This window comes from Protopterus annectens, chromosome 2.part1 (genome assembly GCF_019279795.1).
Source record: "Protopterus annectens isolate FY-2018-M chromosome 2.part1, PAN1.0, whole genome shotgun sequence".
NCBI classification, from domain to species: Eukaryota; Metazoa; Chordata; order Ceratodontiformes; family Protopteridae; genus Protopterus; species Protopterus annectens.
The window spans coordinates 1,452,393,657-1,452,408,007 of NC_056729.1; the positions used below are offsets into that span (position 1 = coordinate 1,452,393,657).

A 14,351-nucleotide genomic window follows, 5' to 3' on the forward strand; every position below is an offset into this window, starting at 1 on the left:
CCATGGACTCTCCATTTTAACTTAGCAAAGCTTGCCGGGTGTCGCTTCTCTGGTGGCTCCAATCATTGGAGATCTTAGCAGGACGGCCATTCGTTTCACCCACAGACCAAGCCACACTGACGACGGACGCCTCCCAGCTCAGGTGGGGAGGCATTATTTGGGGAGGATGGTCCAAGGCATGTGGTCCCAGACCGAGACCCGATTGCATATCAGTGTTCTGGAGATGAGCATTGCTTTTTGCATTGCAAGCCTTTCACACTGTTCTTCCCCTAGGGACTATTGCATTTCAGGCAGACAACATGTCTGTTGTCTGGTACATCAACAAACGGGGGATCCAGATCTTACCCTCTCTGTCGCGAGGCCATGAGTGTGTGGGAGTGAGCAATATCTACCAGTCTATTTCTGATTTCAAAGCACATTCTGGGATGCTCCAACATTTTAGCGGACAGATTGAGTCGGAATGTTGCAATGCCATACGAGTGGTCTCTGAAACATTCGATAGCGGAGATCTTACTTGTGGGGTCAGCCTTGCTGCGATCTCTTTGCATCTCCTTTCAACGCAAAGTGCAGCGAGTTCTTCTCTCTGATCCCCTCACCAGGGGATCCCCCTAGGGATGCTCCAGTCCATGCTTGGCCTCCCGGGTTACTATATGCTTATTCCCCGTTACCTGTCATTCTGAAGTTTCTTCAGAAAGCTTGCCGACTGAGGTGCAAAGTGATCCTCATTGCCCTGTTCTGGCCTCCTCAGCTGTGGTTCCTCTTCCTCTGGTCTCATGTTCTAGCTCCTCCTTGGATTTTGGATCCTTGCCTGGATCTCATCTCTCATCCCTTGGGCACTTGTCCATCCACCCTGGGCAGTCTCAAGCTGACGGCTTGGTTGCTCCAGTTCCCTTGATTGCCAGGACTCCCGGTCTTTCATCTTCAGTAAAAACTGTTCTAGTGGCATCCCATAAGGCCTCCACTAGGAAGATTTACCGCAGCAAATGGGAATTCTCTATTTGGGCTTCTCAGAGGAACCTAGACCCCTTTACAGCCCTTGTTCCTGCAGTGTTGGATTTTTTTTAGCCAGTATTTTCCAACAAGGGGTTAGTTCCTCCACGGTTAAAGTGCAACTGGCAGCTATCTCGAATTTCCATGTTGGCGAAAACATGAATGCTCTGGCCTCTTCGAGACTGTGTAAGGCTTTTCTTAAAGGCACCTTTCTTTTATGCCCCCGATTAAAGGACTCTATTCCTCCTTGGGACCTTCCCTTCGTTCTGCAGGTGTTAGTTGCTCCTCCCTTTGAACCTGCAACATCAGTAGATTTGAAGTTCTTATCCTGGAAGACAGCCTTCCCAGTGGCCCTTACGTCGGCTAGGAGGGTTTCTGAGATTCAGGCTTTGTCTGCCGTGCCCCCTTACTTGATCTTCCGTAAGGACAGGGTCTCGCTCCGCACTAACCCTTCCTTCCTTACTAAAAGTAGCTTCTGAATCAAACATTAACCAGACTATTACCTGCCTGTTTTCTTTCCAAATTTTCAGAACAAGGGTGAATATAAGCTGCATTTGCTAGATGTTCATAGACAGCTTCATTTTTATTTACACAGAACAAAGCCCTTTCGTAAGTCTGACCAATTATTCCTGTCCTTCTCTAAACCCTTTCTGGGCAAAGCCATCTCCACGGTTTCCTTAGCTAGATGGATTACACAATGTATTTTGCAAATTTATAAAGACAAAGGTCTGTCCCCACCTGGTCCTGTTAAAACTCATTCTACTAGATCTATGGTGACTTCTGCTTTTTGGTCTAGGGTTTCACTGGATATTTGTGCAGCAGCAACTTGGGCAAGGTCACATACCTTCATTTCTCATTATAAGTTGGATTTGATCTCCAGAGGGAGAGCATCTTTCGGCTCTGTGGTGCTCAGGAATATCCTTCCATGAGGGCCTCCCAGGAGTTTTAGTAGCTGGAGACTCTGCCCCACAGGTTGCAGATAAAATGGTCAACTACTTCAGATAAAGAAGTTATGTACTCACCATAACATTCCATCTGAGTAGTTATACTTCATTTTTCTGCAACCATCCCGCCCTCCTTCCCCCGAACCTGTTCAAGGTTTATGATAAAATTGAGTTGCTGATTGATTGAGTAGTGGCAAACTCAGTCTGAGGGAAGGTAGGAGATGGTTATGGGGTATGGGTAAGGGGGAGGAGCTTGGAGCTCGGAGCAGATACTTGAAAAGTTGCCGGCTCAGATCCAGTATGGATCCAAATACCCACAGGTTGCAGAAAAATGAAGTATAACTACTCAGATATAACATTATGGTGAGTACATAACTTCCTTTTTTTGCAATAGATGTTACATTACCTGCTGATGGATACCACTCTCGAGAATTTTGGATATGGATGACAAGATGGATATAGGATGGGAATAGGATAGATCAAAAGAGTTGCCTCCTTTGTGGATGGGGATAATGTGAGATTGTTTACATATGGTGGATACTTCTGATTCAGATAGACCTATTTATAAGGGTACTGATTGGGTAGGCGATTGAATTAGCAACCAGTCTGAGGGAGTGTGATGGAAGGTTATCAGCTGAAGTAGAGCATGGTTTTAGTTTATGTGGCAGTTTCGTAATGGTGTCAGTAGGTATGGGCTGAAGTGAGAATGGGGTTTGTATGACATTTTGTTGAGTAGGGGGGTTATTAATGACAGGATTAATAGTAGTTGATAGTCTGGGGTTGGTGTCTGAATAGGTTGAAGGGTGGGGGGGGGGGTCCAGTATTAGTATTGTTAGTTAGTAGGTCTGATATTTATTTTATTAAGTGATTGTTAAAGTTTTCGGCTATTTGTGATGGAGGGGGTATCAGGTGATAGGGTGTGGTCTCTGTTTGTTCCAGGGTTAAGTAGAGAAGATATGGAGTGCCAAAATTTATCGGGGTTGATTTTTTTATGTTGGAGTTGAAGCTGGGAATAATATGACTTCTTATTTCTGTTGATTAGTTTTGTCACTTTGTTACATAGTGTTTTGAAATTAACATGATTTTGTTCATTTTTGTTCTGTTTCCAGGTTATCCAGGCTAGTCCCTTTGCTTCATCAGGTTTTTACATCCCTTAGAGAGCCATGGAGCTGAATTCTTTTTGATCCTTTCATATGAATGGGAGCTAGGGTATTAAGTATGTGAAGGATGGAATTATTGAAGTATAGTACAGCATCATTATGGGGTAGTTGTTTAAGAGGTGTCCAGTCTATTTCTTGTAGGAGATTGTTGAATTTATGCTGACAAAAATTAGTTGTGCCTAACTGATTTTACAGTGTGTACTCCTAGTTGTTGGGAGTTTTGTTCTAAGGGAATACGCTGGCAGATTATTGCTGAGGGAGCTAGACAGTGTACTGGAATAGGGGTAATTGGTGGGGTGGGATACTAGGATCCAGTCTAGGGTGGATTGACAGGTAAGATCTTTGCTGTATCTTGGAGCATTGATAAGCTGAGAAAAAACGTGCAGATTTATACTATTTGTAGGGGAGTTGGAAGCTATGGTTTGCCAAGCTATATTTGTCTCCTAAGATATTGTTTCAAGGTTTATTGTTTGGGATAGCCAGGATAAAATATTTTCCAACACTGGTATATTGTTACCTGGTGGGATAAGTATTATGCAAATTATTTTTGATATGTTAAGGTTGAAAAAAGAGATTAGTACCTCAGCACTGGAAAAGGTGGGTATATTAGTGGTGTAGGGTGTGATGTTGAGTATAGAGGGGGGTGCCCTCCTGCTGCAGTTTTATAAGGATTAACACTTTCTGCTAGTATGATTGCATCATTACTAATACAAGTTTTGACTGCTTTTTCGAGTCCAGGTTTGGAGCATACACAGTGTACTCTTTAAATTAACAAATCCTACTGTGGAGTAATAGTCCAGGTACTTATTTGTACTTTCATAAAATTAATGCAGTCTGCTCCTTCCACTTTCAGGTGTTCTCTGTGTGCTCCTTCTGCTAACTCAACCATTTTTTTGAAACCGCTGCCCTTGAACAGTTTCATACTCGACTAGAATTTTCTTAATTTCAAACTTGGTTTTAGCAATTTTATCAGGTCATCTGAGTAACTGTTTAAAGCTTCTTTCATTTTCCCAACCTTTTGTTGTTTGAGTTGATTTACTTCAGTGTTTCATTTATTTAATCTACTCTGAATACATGATTTTTCCTGTAAATAAGTGGACGCCATCTGTTGGACCAAAGCTGGAGCTTTGAACTGCAATTTGATGAACTGCAGGATTATTCCTGGTCATTGTTTTCTCTTCACCTTTTCTAGCTGATTTTCTTTCATACTAATGTTTTTCTTTGCTGGCATCTAGGCAGTATACTTGGTAGCCAGTAACTGAATTTTAGTAAAGCTGGCAGAATTACTGGCCCTTATCTATGTGTTTGTTTGTTTTCATACTGGCAGGACTAAAATTAAGTTGTTGGTCATTGTGTAGCCATCTTGGAAAGTTTGAGTAGGAGAAATAGTGTAATATACCAGTCTCATTTCACACTTTTTTTTCTCTATTCCAGAGGTCACAGTTGCCGTTGTCAACAGGCATTTAATCATACTGTGTAGATGCCATATTTTTCAGTGTTTTTCTTGATTTTGCAGGAAGTGTGCTCCTTCTGGCTGTTGAAAATTTGCTGGTTTGATGGCTAACTTTCTTATGCAGTCAGTACCCTGCATCAAAGCATTTTCACGAAGAAAAAAAAACATTTGCAGGATTCTGGCAAAGTATATAACCCAACCATATGGCTGGTTGAAAAGGCTACCATCATAAATTGACAGTAAGAATTTGTTTACCGTGTGCTCATGTAGTTAAGTAGCTAACATGCCAGTATAGTTATAGTAGGGAAAATTTATCGGAAGAGCAGAAATCACATTAGCTATCATGCATTGATCGCAGACCAGGTTAGGTTGTGTTTAGATTAAAGGGAGGAAAAATGTGATGAGGTAGAAGAAAGGCAATGGTACTAATGAACATTTTTTTCTTTTTGTAGACTACTTGAAAGTTCGATCACATGATCCAGAAGAGGCCATTAGACATGATGTTATTGTTACAATTATAACAGCTGGAAAGAGGGACCTTTCTTTAGTTAATGACCAGCTGCTTGGATTTGTAAGGGAAAGAACACTGGACAAAAGGGTATGACTTTATTGCAGTTTGTATGTTAATAATATTCAATTAGGTTGTTGGCCTAGCTTGATGCCCTTTGTGAAAAACTGAACAGTGTATTCTTACAGTACAAAATAATACCTGAAGTCACTGGTGACCAGCAAACTTGTGTATAGAAGTTACATAATACAAGATTCCAACAAATCTGACTCTACAGAACATGCATTTTTTGTTTAATCGTCTCTTACCTTTAGCTTTCTTTATTACTGATACTCTTCTGACCTCATTTTACCATACACCTTTGTTGAAATTACATTTTAGTTGAGTGACTTTTTTTTTACTAGAACTTTTATTCCTCATCCTGGCAACCAACCAAGCTGACCCAATTGACCTGTTCGTTTTTTTTTTTTTTCCTCTTACTCATATTTCCATCCATTGTAGCGTCTCCCAGGTACATAGACTGCAGAGAGAGATGCTTATATGATTACACGTAATGCACATATTCACAGCTGTAGTGCATAAAGTTACTTGCCAGGCTTAGCAGCTAGTTTTAGCTTGCTCCGTTCTTGTTTGACTGACACTGTCACTGCTGTATGTGTTATGTTGGTAGTGGTAGGTAATTTCTTGTAGATTTATGAAAGAAAAATGGTACTGATTTGCTTTCCTCCCCTGAGGATGGTCAAATCTGGCTTTGGCCACTCACTCCTCCCTACCTGGCTGAAGGTTTCTGTGATGTCTGGGTGATGGGTAAGCAACATAGAATCTCTGAGAATGTGGAACTGCCTCTGTGAGGTGTTTAACTCACTGCATCCTGAGCAGCAGGAGACTAATTAATCCTCTTGTTCCTTGAAGTCTTTGCTGCCAGGAAACCATTTGCTTCTTGAGAGATTTCGGTAATCCTGCATTGATAACCTTCATCATTATTTGCAATATAACCAAAATGATATGAATCACAAAAAAAAAAATAATAGTTCATTATTAGACGATGGACTTGTCATGTTTTACTATCAGAAAAGATTTTATGGGGTAGATTTATGAAGGAAGAATTTTTTTTTTGTGTTACTAAAAATGACTGTGTGGAAGCATGCAGTGTAGATGTAATGTACCTGCTGTTAGTGTTCTTTTTTCAGTTATTTCCAATGGTGTGTGACAAATAGATAGTGTAAAGCTCTTTTTGTTACTGCACACATTATGCAAGTTACGCCGATAATTTCACTAAATCTTAGAGCAGCAATATTAATGTATGAAAATGTACATGTTAATGAGAAAGTTGTATGCTTTTAATGCAGTATTAGATGACACCATTTTTTGTATGTGTAGGTCATACAGTTTTTATCGCTAATATGAAAATATTGCTGTATTTGTAACTTTTGCTAAACTATTCCTTTTATATTGAGATGCTTGTTATCCCAAATCGTTTTATTTTTTTTTAATTAATAATTGTTGCTTCTATAAGCCCATTCCAGCATGAATCACATTTCATTTTTATATCACTAATGAAAATATGAAAAATTAAATATTGTTCGTAACTTCCTTCAAACACTCTTCAGTTGAGCCCTGTATTTCCTTCAAACACTCTTCATTCGAGCCCCATATTTCCAGTGTGGTGACAGCTTTACAGTCTGCATATACCAACTCATGAAGGTTTTTAGATGCAGTCTTGTATGTTCATTGTACTGATTACTGTTGCCATCATAATAAATAGGATGTTTTGCCTATGCGTTATCTACGTATGGCTTGCCTGCAAGTAACCATTCCTGCCTTGACTTCCAGAGATGTGCCTTTACCTATTGGAATTGTCTGATTCCCTTCCAGTCAGACATCAGGACATTGTTAGTATGAGAGAATGGCATCAGCCAGCACCATCTTTAGATCTTTCTTACCATAGTGTTACACTTGTGTGCTCTTTCATCATCGTCATCCCAGCAGTGCAGGCTACTTAGGGAAGGAAGGATAAGTGCCCAGTGGGGGAATTGTATTCCAAATTCCTATTAAAATTCCTAATACAAGTTATTGTTTTTAATGTTTGCTAGTGACTTTGATAGTGATATTGTCAAAAAGAACTGTGTAGGTTGTAGCAAATGAATCCCAAGATTTTTATATGCATTGCTTTTTATGCCTTGGCCTGGAGCATAACATGGTCTTCTCTCTATTTTGTGTCATGTTCACACCTATAGTAGTCACTGAGTGATCCAAGTCTCTCCTGAAGTATGCAGCTTCTAAGAGGGGTTTATGTTTAGTTTTGTAATGCTATGGCTTTGGCCACAGCCACTGGCAACATTCCTTCAAAGCGCAAGCACTCTGAAAAGTTACTTTGAGAAGAAGTAACAGGAAACTCGGGACAGTCTAGCAGATGCCAGCAATCTCCAGAAGTCCTGTGACACATGAATCCAGAAAGTACATTCACAGTCCCTGGCTTTGGACTCTGATTTCGCCCAGGCTTCTTGTTCAGCCACTGTATAGTCAGCCGCACTTGGAACATTTACCATGTCTTCCTGGACCAAAGCAGTAGAACACAGATCACAGACTGCATCTTGTGGCAGGGCTAGACACTTGACTGTATAAAACAAAAAAAGAAAAAAAAGACCATCTGGTTATGTTGATTAATGTTGCCAAAATGGGCATGGTTATTCGCAAGTGGTAAGTGAGGACCTGGTCTGCTGTGACCTACACCAGGAACCTGTAGTATGGTGGGAGGAGTGTATGTGCTTCTATTGGCCAATGTGTGCGCACCATAAAACCCAGCAGCCCTGGGTCAGTAAGCTCCTCGCCAGCTGGTGTCCAGTTGCCCAGCTTAGATTACCTCTGATAGCTCTGTTGAGTGAAACCTGGACATAAAACCAATCAGTCTGCCAAATGCGAACTAAGTATTGCCCCATTCAGTGTAGGTTCATTGATAGGATAGTAAGGAGGAAGCTGGTGATGCTGTGTATCCAAGAGACAAGGTGGAAGGGCAGTGCAGCAGAGTCACTTGCCTTGGTATCCAGAGTCTACTACTAAGGAGGATAACAGGCTAGAAGGTGTGAGAATTGTGGTGAGGGAGAAGATGTTCATCGTGCATACAGCTGCAGTCATAACAGATGAGTTCTCCTGCCGTCAGGCGGGTCCTCGGTCAGCCGAATTCCAAAGTCTAGGTCCGGCGTCGGTTGTCATCGCTTCTTCCCTGGCATCAGTGCGACAGGGGTATAAAGGAACCAGCCGACGCCATTTTCTTCAGTCTTTCTTGTCACGCGGTGCCCGAAGCAGAAGCAGTTCGCAAGTGCCGGTCGGCCAGCTCCTGAGATTACGAAAATTTGGAAACCGAAGTCTTCTTAAAAGCTAAGTACCCGTTGGGGAAACTTTTCTTGCCTCAGACCGATGTCAGACAAAGTTAATAATTGTATTTCTTGTGGGAAGCAAATAAGGATTTCCATTCCCTCTGTATACCTTGTCTAGGCCCAGACCACGATGTCTCAGTCTGTCGCTTTTGTGCTACATTCAACAAACGCACTATTAAGCGTCGGGCGGAGTTTGCCCAGGATTATTTTGGGAAAGCATTTAACTATACTATGTCGTCGGATACTCCGACTCTGGGTTTGTCTAAAAAACGCAGAGACAAGGACCGACACACGAGGTCCGCAGCCTCTACCGATACCACGCCAAAGCCGACTACACGTGGTCCAGTTCTCAGCGAGGCGCCTACACAGCCCCTGACTACCGATGACTCTTCTTTGACGGTGTCTCCTGTACCCGAGGTCGCAGGCTCCTCGGCCCACACCCCGACTGCAGATACCGAAGCCACTCTTGGCGTTGAAACTCAGAATGTGGACAGGTCCACCTCCACTCAAGGTGTCTTCAGACCTTCCTCTTTTTTCTCCATCAAGGCTTTCACAAAGTCTAAAGCAACCATGCACTCTGAGACCAGCTACACAGGGCCCATCTCCAGGCCCCATGCCTAAGAAACAGATGCTTAAAATGGCTGAGGATTTAATTACTCTTATCAGAGGTTTTCAGCCCCCACCGGACAAAAGGCCCAGAGTGGAGGAAGATTCCCCCTTCTCTGATCAGGGCTCCATTATTTCAGAGCACTCTGATGATCAGGAACATTCTTACTTCCCTTTTGAAAACTCTGATGCGGAGGAGCCCATCCCTTCTGCATCCCCCCCTGAGGATTACTCATTTGGGGAAACTTTGCATACCTTAAGGGAACACTTCCACTGGGAAGGCCAAGATTATTCAGATTCAAAGAAAAGGCTCAGGGAATTTCTATTGCTACCTCAGCACAGGCCTCTGGCTATACCTCCTGTCTTGGACATCCTAGATGATGTTTACTCGGAGGCCTGCCTTAACCCGGACTCTCTACCTCCAGCTCCAGTTAAGCCTGACAGGTACTACAGGGTTCTTGACTCACACCAATTTCTATACAAAAGCCATGCTGCTGACCCAGAAACCATCTCACAGGGCCCCAAGGGAGTTAAGGCCTCCATTGCTAAAAATCCATTGACTTCCGAGAGAGATTCCAGATCCTTAGGTGGGGAAAAAAGGTATATACCTCGGCTACCTTATCCATGAGGGCCTTAAACTGTCAGTTTCATATGCTAAAATACCAACAGTTTTTGTTATCACAATTGAAAAGTAAAATGTCACAACCTGAACAACCAGACTTGGAGTTGCAGGATTTGATGCATAGTGCAGAACAAGTGGGTAAGCATACCTTACAATGTGGTTTTGATGCTCTAGAGGCCTCATGTAGAGCTGTTGTTACAGGATCAGTCATACGTAGACATGCCTGGCTCAAGGAACAAGCCTTGCCTGATCATGTCAAAGCTAAATTACTAGACGCCCCTGTTCAAAAGGATGTACTATTTGGAGCTAATGCTGAGGAAGTATTAAGGAAAATGGAGGAAAAGGCTAAATCAATGCAAAGTGTGAAAGAATTTCTACAGGTTCAACCCCCACGTTTTAGTAGAAATTGGCCTTCCAAAAACTGGTCCTTTCCTGCCACAGACAGACCCCAAAGAGGCAGATACAGGCGCCCGAGGGGCAGAGGACAATCCCAAGGATCGTTTAGAGGCAGACAATGGCGAGCTCCTACACAAAGAGGTGGTGAGGACAACTTGCAATCTTTCAGAAAGCAAACCTAATGACTTTCCCCTTTGCATGCCAACCAGGTCTCAAATGGCAGCCCCCTTAGGAGGAAAGCTGGCATTATTTTTAAAAAATTGGCATATGGTCACAAATGACAAATGGATCCTGGACATTATAAACAGAGGCTACAAATTCCATTTTCACACCCTTCCAAAAATGAGAGGCATGCCAAACCTGCCACACAATCAAAGGGCAGAGGCACAAAGGCAAATTACAGAGCTCATAAACATGAAAGCTATTCAAGAGGTACCTACGCCCAAACAAGGTCAAGGTTTTTATTCCAGGCTATTTCTGGTGCCAAGAAAGGGAAAAGATTGGAGACCTATTTTGGACCTATCCATCCTAAACACATTTCTACTCGTACCAAAATTCAAGATGCTCACTCTACAGCAACTTCTTCCCATGCTGGGCAAGGAGTCGTGGCTGGTAATATTGGACCTCAAGGAGGCATACCTGCATGTCCCAATCAGACAAAATTGCAGAAGGTACCTCAGATTTCTTGCAGGTTCAACCCATTATCAATTCTCTGCATTGCCCTTTGGCTTATCTACTGTGCCCAGAGTATTCACAAAATGCCTGGCATCAGTAATTGCCTACTGCAGACTTCAAGGGATACAAATATACCCCTATCTGGACGACTGCCTGATCCACGCGGACAGCAAGCACATTCTTCTGAAACATCTGGCTTATGTAATAATGTTATTGAACTCTCTGGGATACACAGTCAACAAAAAGAAATCAAGGCTGATACCCTCTCGGAAGATAATTTTCCTGGGTGCCAATTTGGACACAAACACCCAGATGGCCTACCTCACGCCAGAGAAGCAGGGGCAACTAATTCAGTGCTTCAGAACACTAGCAAATTACACCAGGCTGACTGCAAGGAAAATCCTGCAGGCTCTGGGATTCATGGCATCTTGCATCTTACTAATCCCATGTGCAAGGCTGCATATGAGGAAACTACAATGGTACCTGAAAAACATATGGTCTCAACACAGCCACAGTTTGGAAACAATAATACCACTAATTTCATGTCTGCAAAAGGAATTTCTGTGGTGGGCTCAAGCATGCCAAACAAACACAGGTCTTCCATTCAGCAAGCCTCAAGCAAATCAAGTAATCACAACAGATGCCTCGGACTACGCCTGGGGGGCGCACATGACAGATCGGTGCATTCAGGGCAAATGGTCCCAAAAAGAAAAGCACCTGCACATCAATCAAAATGAAATGCTAGCAGTAATAAATGCTATTATAGCCTTCAAGGACCTTCTACAACCAGACCAACTATTGTTAAGAACGGACAACACCACAGTTATGTGGGACATAAACAGGGAGGAACACATTCTTATCCCCTATGCAGACTGGCCATGTCACTTTGGAACATGGCCATGGACTTACAAATGGAACTACAAGCACAGTACTTGCCAGGCAAGGAAAACACGCTGGCAGACAACCTAAGCAGGAATATGACAGATCCACACAAATGGAAATTGCATCCAAAAGTTTTTACAGAAATAATCCAAGAATGGGGAAGGCCAGACATAGATCTCTTTGCCTCCCACAAAAATCATCAATTGACAAAATTCTGCTCAAGGATCTTCCATCCAAAGGCCCGGAGAGTGGACGCTCTTTCTTTCAGTTGGACATCAATGACAGTTTATGCCTTCCCACCTCTTCCTCTGCTGCCCAAAGTTCTATTGAAGACCAGAGCAGACAGACCAAAGATGATTCTCATTGCTCCGGACTGGGCAATGCAACACTGGTACCCACTCCTGAGGAGCCTGACGCATTCCCCACCATGGTCCCTGCCTCTAATGCCTCTTCTGACTCAGCACAGCTTCAAAACTCTTCACAGCCAGCTAAAAACACTCAATCTAGCCGCATGGAAGATTTCTTAGCATCACAACAGGCCCTACTCTCCAAGGAGGTGCAGGATGTCATTTTGGAGGCCAGAAGACCAACTAGAAAAGCTTACTCCGCAAAATGGAAACGTTTTTGTGTCTGGAATGAGAAAAAGGGCCAGGATCCTGGAAAACTGAATTTACCTCAAATACTACAAAATTTGGCTGAACTGCTAAGCAGTGGACTTTCTTTCTCCTCCATCAAAATCCATGCCTCAGCCATTTCTGCAGAATACAACAATGATCCACCTTTATTCTCTCACCCTCTCTTAAGACAGTTCTTCAGAGGGGCTAAGAATTTAAGACCTCCAAGGAAACAACCAATACCTGCTTGGGATCTTAATTTCATTCTGGAAAAACTGACCTTGTCTCCCTTTGAGCCAGCTGCATCATCAGATCTGCAATATTTGCCCTGGAAAACAGCTTTCCTTCTGGCTATCACCTCAGCTCTTAGAGCTTCAGAACTACAGGCTCTCATGGCTGTCCAGCCTTTTATCGTCTTCCATCAGGACAGAGTTTCCTTACGAACCAACCCGTCCTTTATGCCTAAAGTGGTGTCCAGGGTAGCTTTAAATCAGGCCATACATTTACCTACCTTTTATCCTAATCCTCAAAACAAAGGAGAGAGATTACTACATTCCTTGGACATCCACAGACAACTGCGTTATTATTTGGACAGAACAAAGCCTTTCAGGAAATCAGAACAGCACTTTGTGGCCTATGCGGTAGGAGCTCAAGGAAAGCCAATTTCCAAACAGACAATCTCAAAATGGATAGCCCACTGCATACGCTTTTGCTATTCCTTTCATGGCAAAACTGTACAGGCATTAGAACTCATTCCACCAGGGCCACAGCCACCTCTGCAGCCTTTCTCAGAGGAGTTCCTACCAAGGATATTTTGGAAGCAGCCACTTGGAGTTCTGTGCATACCTTCACCAAGCACTACAACCTACCATTATACTCCAAATCTAGAGCAGGTTTTGCCACTGCAGTCTTGCAGGGCATTTTGGCTCCTCCTAGTTCCACCTAGTGCCTACCACCCCTTTCTTAGCTTTGGGATTCTACCCATCTGTTATGACTGCAGCTGTATGCACGATGAACATAGTACAGTTTTGTACCTACCATAAATGTAGATGTTCGAGTGCTAATACAGCTGCAGTCCAGGTTTCCCTCCTTCCCCTCTTGGGACAGGCCTATAGGCTAACACATCCTCATACAACCTGATTGGGGTATTCATTTATGATGTATTTGCTTGCAACTACTGTATTTTGATTATATTGCACTGCATTATTACACAAATTTATGTATTGCCTTCCTTCTGGGGGCACCTGACATCTGGGGCAAGAAAAACTGAAGAAAATGGCGTCGGCTGGTTCCTTTATACCCCTGTCGCACTGACGTCAGGGAAGAAGCGACGACAACCGACGCCGGACCTAGACTTTGGAATTCGGCCGACCGAGGACCCGCCTGACGGCAGGAGAACCCATCTGTTATGACTGCAGCTGTATTAGCACTCGAACATCTACATTTATGGTAGGTACAAAACTGTACTTTTTAGAAAACAGTGAGGGATATCATCAGAATTAATGACAATCTCAATGGCAATCAGATTCACATGTAGTGACAGCAATATTCATAATCTCAGCTTGTGCCCCACAGCAGGGTTGTAATAGTGAGGAAAAGAGGGCATTCAGACAGCAACTGCAGGAATTTCTAGATAAAATAGGACAGCATGAATTGGTGTTGATAATGGATGACCTGAATGCACATATCGGGACAGACCGAACAGGATTTGAGGGCTGCCTGTGTCCACAGGGTTTGGTCAGCTGTAATAAAGGTGAGTCTGATGATCTTCATGTTTCACTGTTGCAGTCATTACATTTGGGTAATCTGCTGGCAGGTTGCCCTCAGTCGGCCTGAATTCCAAAGTCATGGGTCCTGCGTAGGTTGCTGTCTTCTCTTCCATGACGTCAGGTCGTCAGGGGTATAAAACATGCAGCAGACGCCATTTTCTGTAGTCTTTCTTGCCACACGGTGCCCAAAGCAGAAGCATTTCGCAAGTGCCGGTCAGCCGACTACTGAAATATTCGAGTTTGAGTTTCAGAACTGAAGTCTTCACTAAAGCTGAGTACCCGCTAGAAACTTTTTCTTGCTTTTTACCGATGTCAGAAAAAGTTAATAATTGTATTACTTGTGGGAAGCAAATAC

At 43.1% G+C, this 14,351-nt stretch overlaps 1 protein-coding gene across 3 annotated transcripts in view; it reads left to right on the top strand.

Annotated features, from left to right (window-relative positions):
• The window catches only part of PDS5A (PDS5 cohesin associated factor A), a 4,482,835-nt gene that overhangs the window by 735,655 nt on the left and 3,732,829 nt on the right, over positions 1 to 14,351 (top strand). For all 3 annotated transcript variants that reach the window (XM_044062931.1, XM_044062930.1, XM_044062932.1), the window contains exon 11: positions 5,000 to 5,145. In XM_044062931.1, coding sequence (XP_043918866.1) covers positions 5,000 to 5,145 — 146 coding nt within the window. The remainder of the gene's footprint in view (positions 1 to 4,999; positions 5,146 to 14,351) is intronic.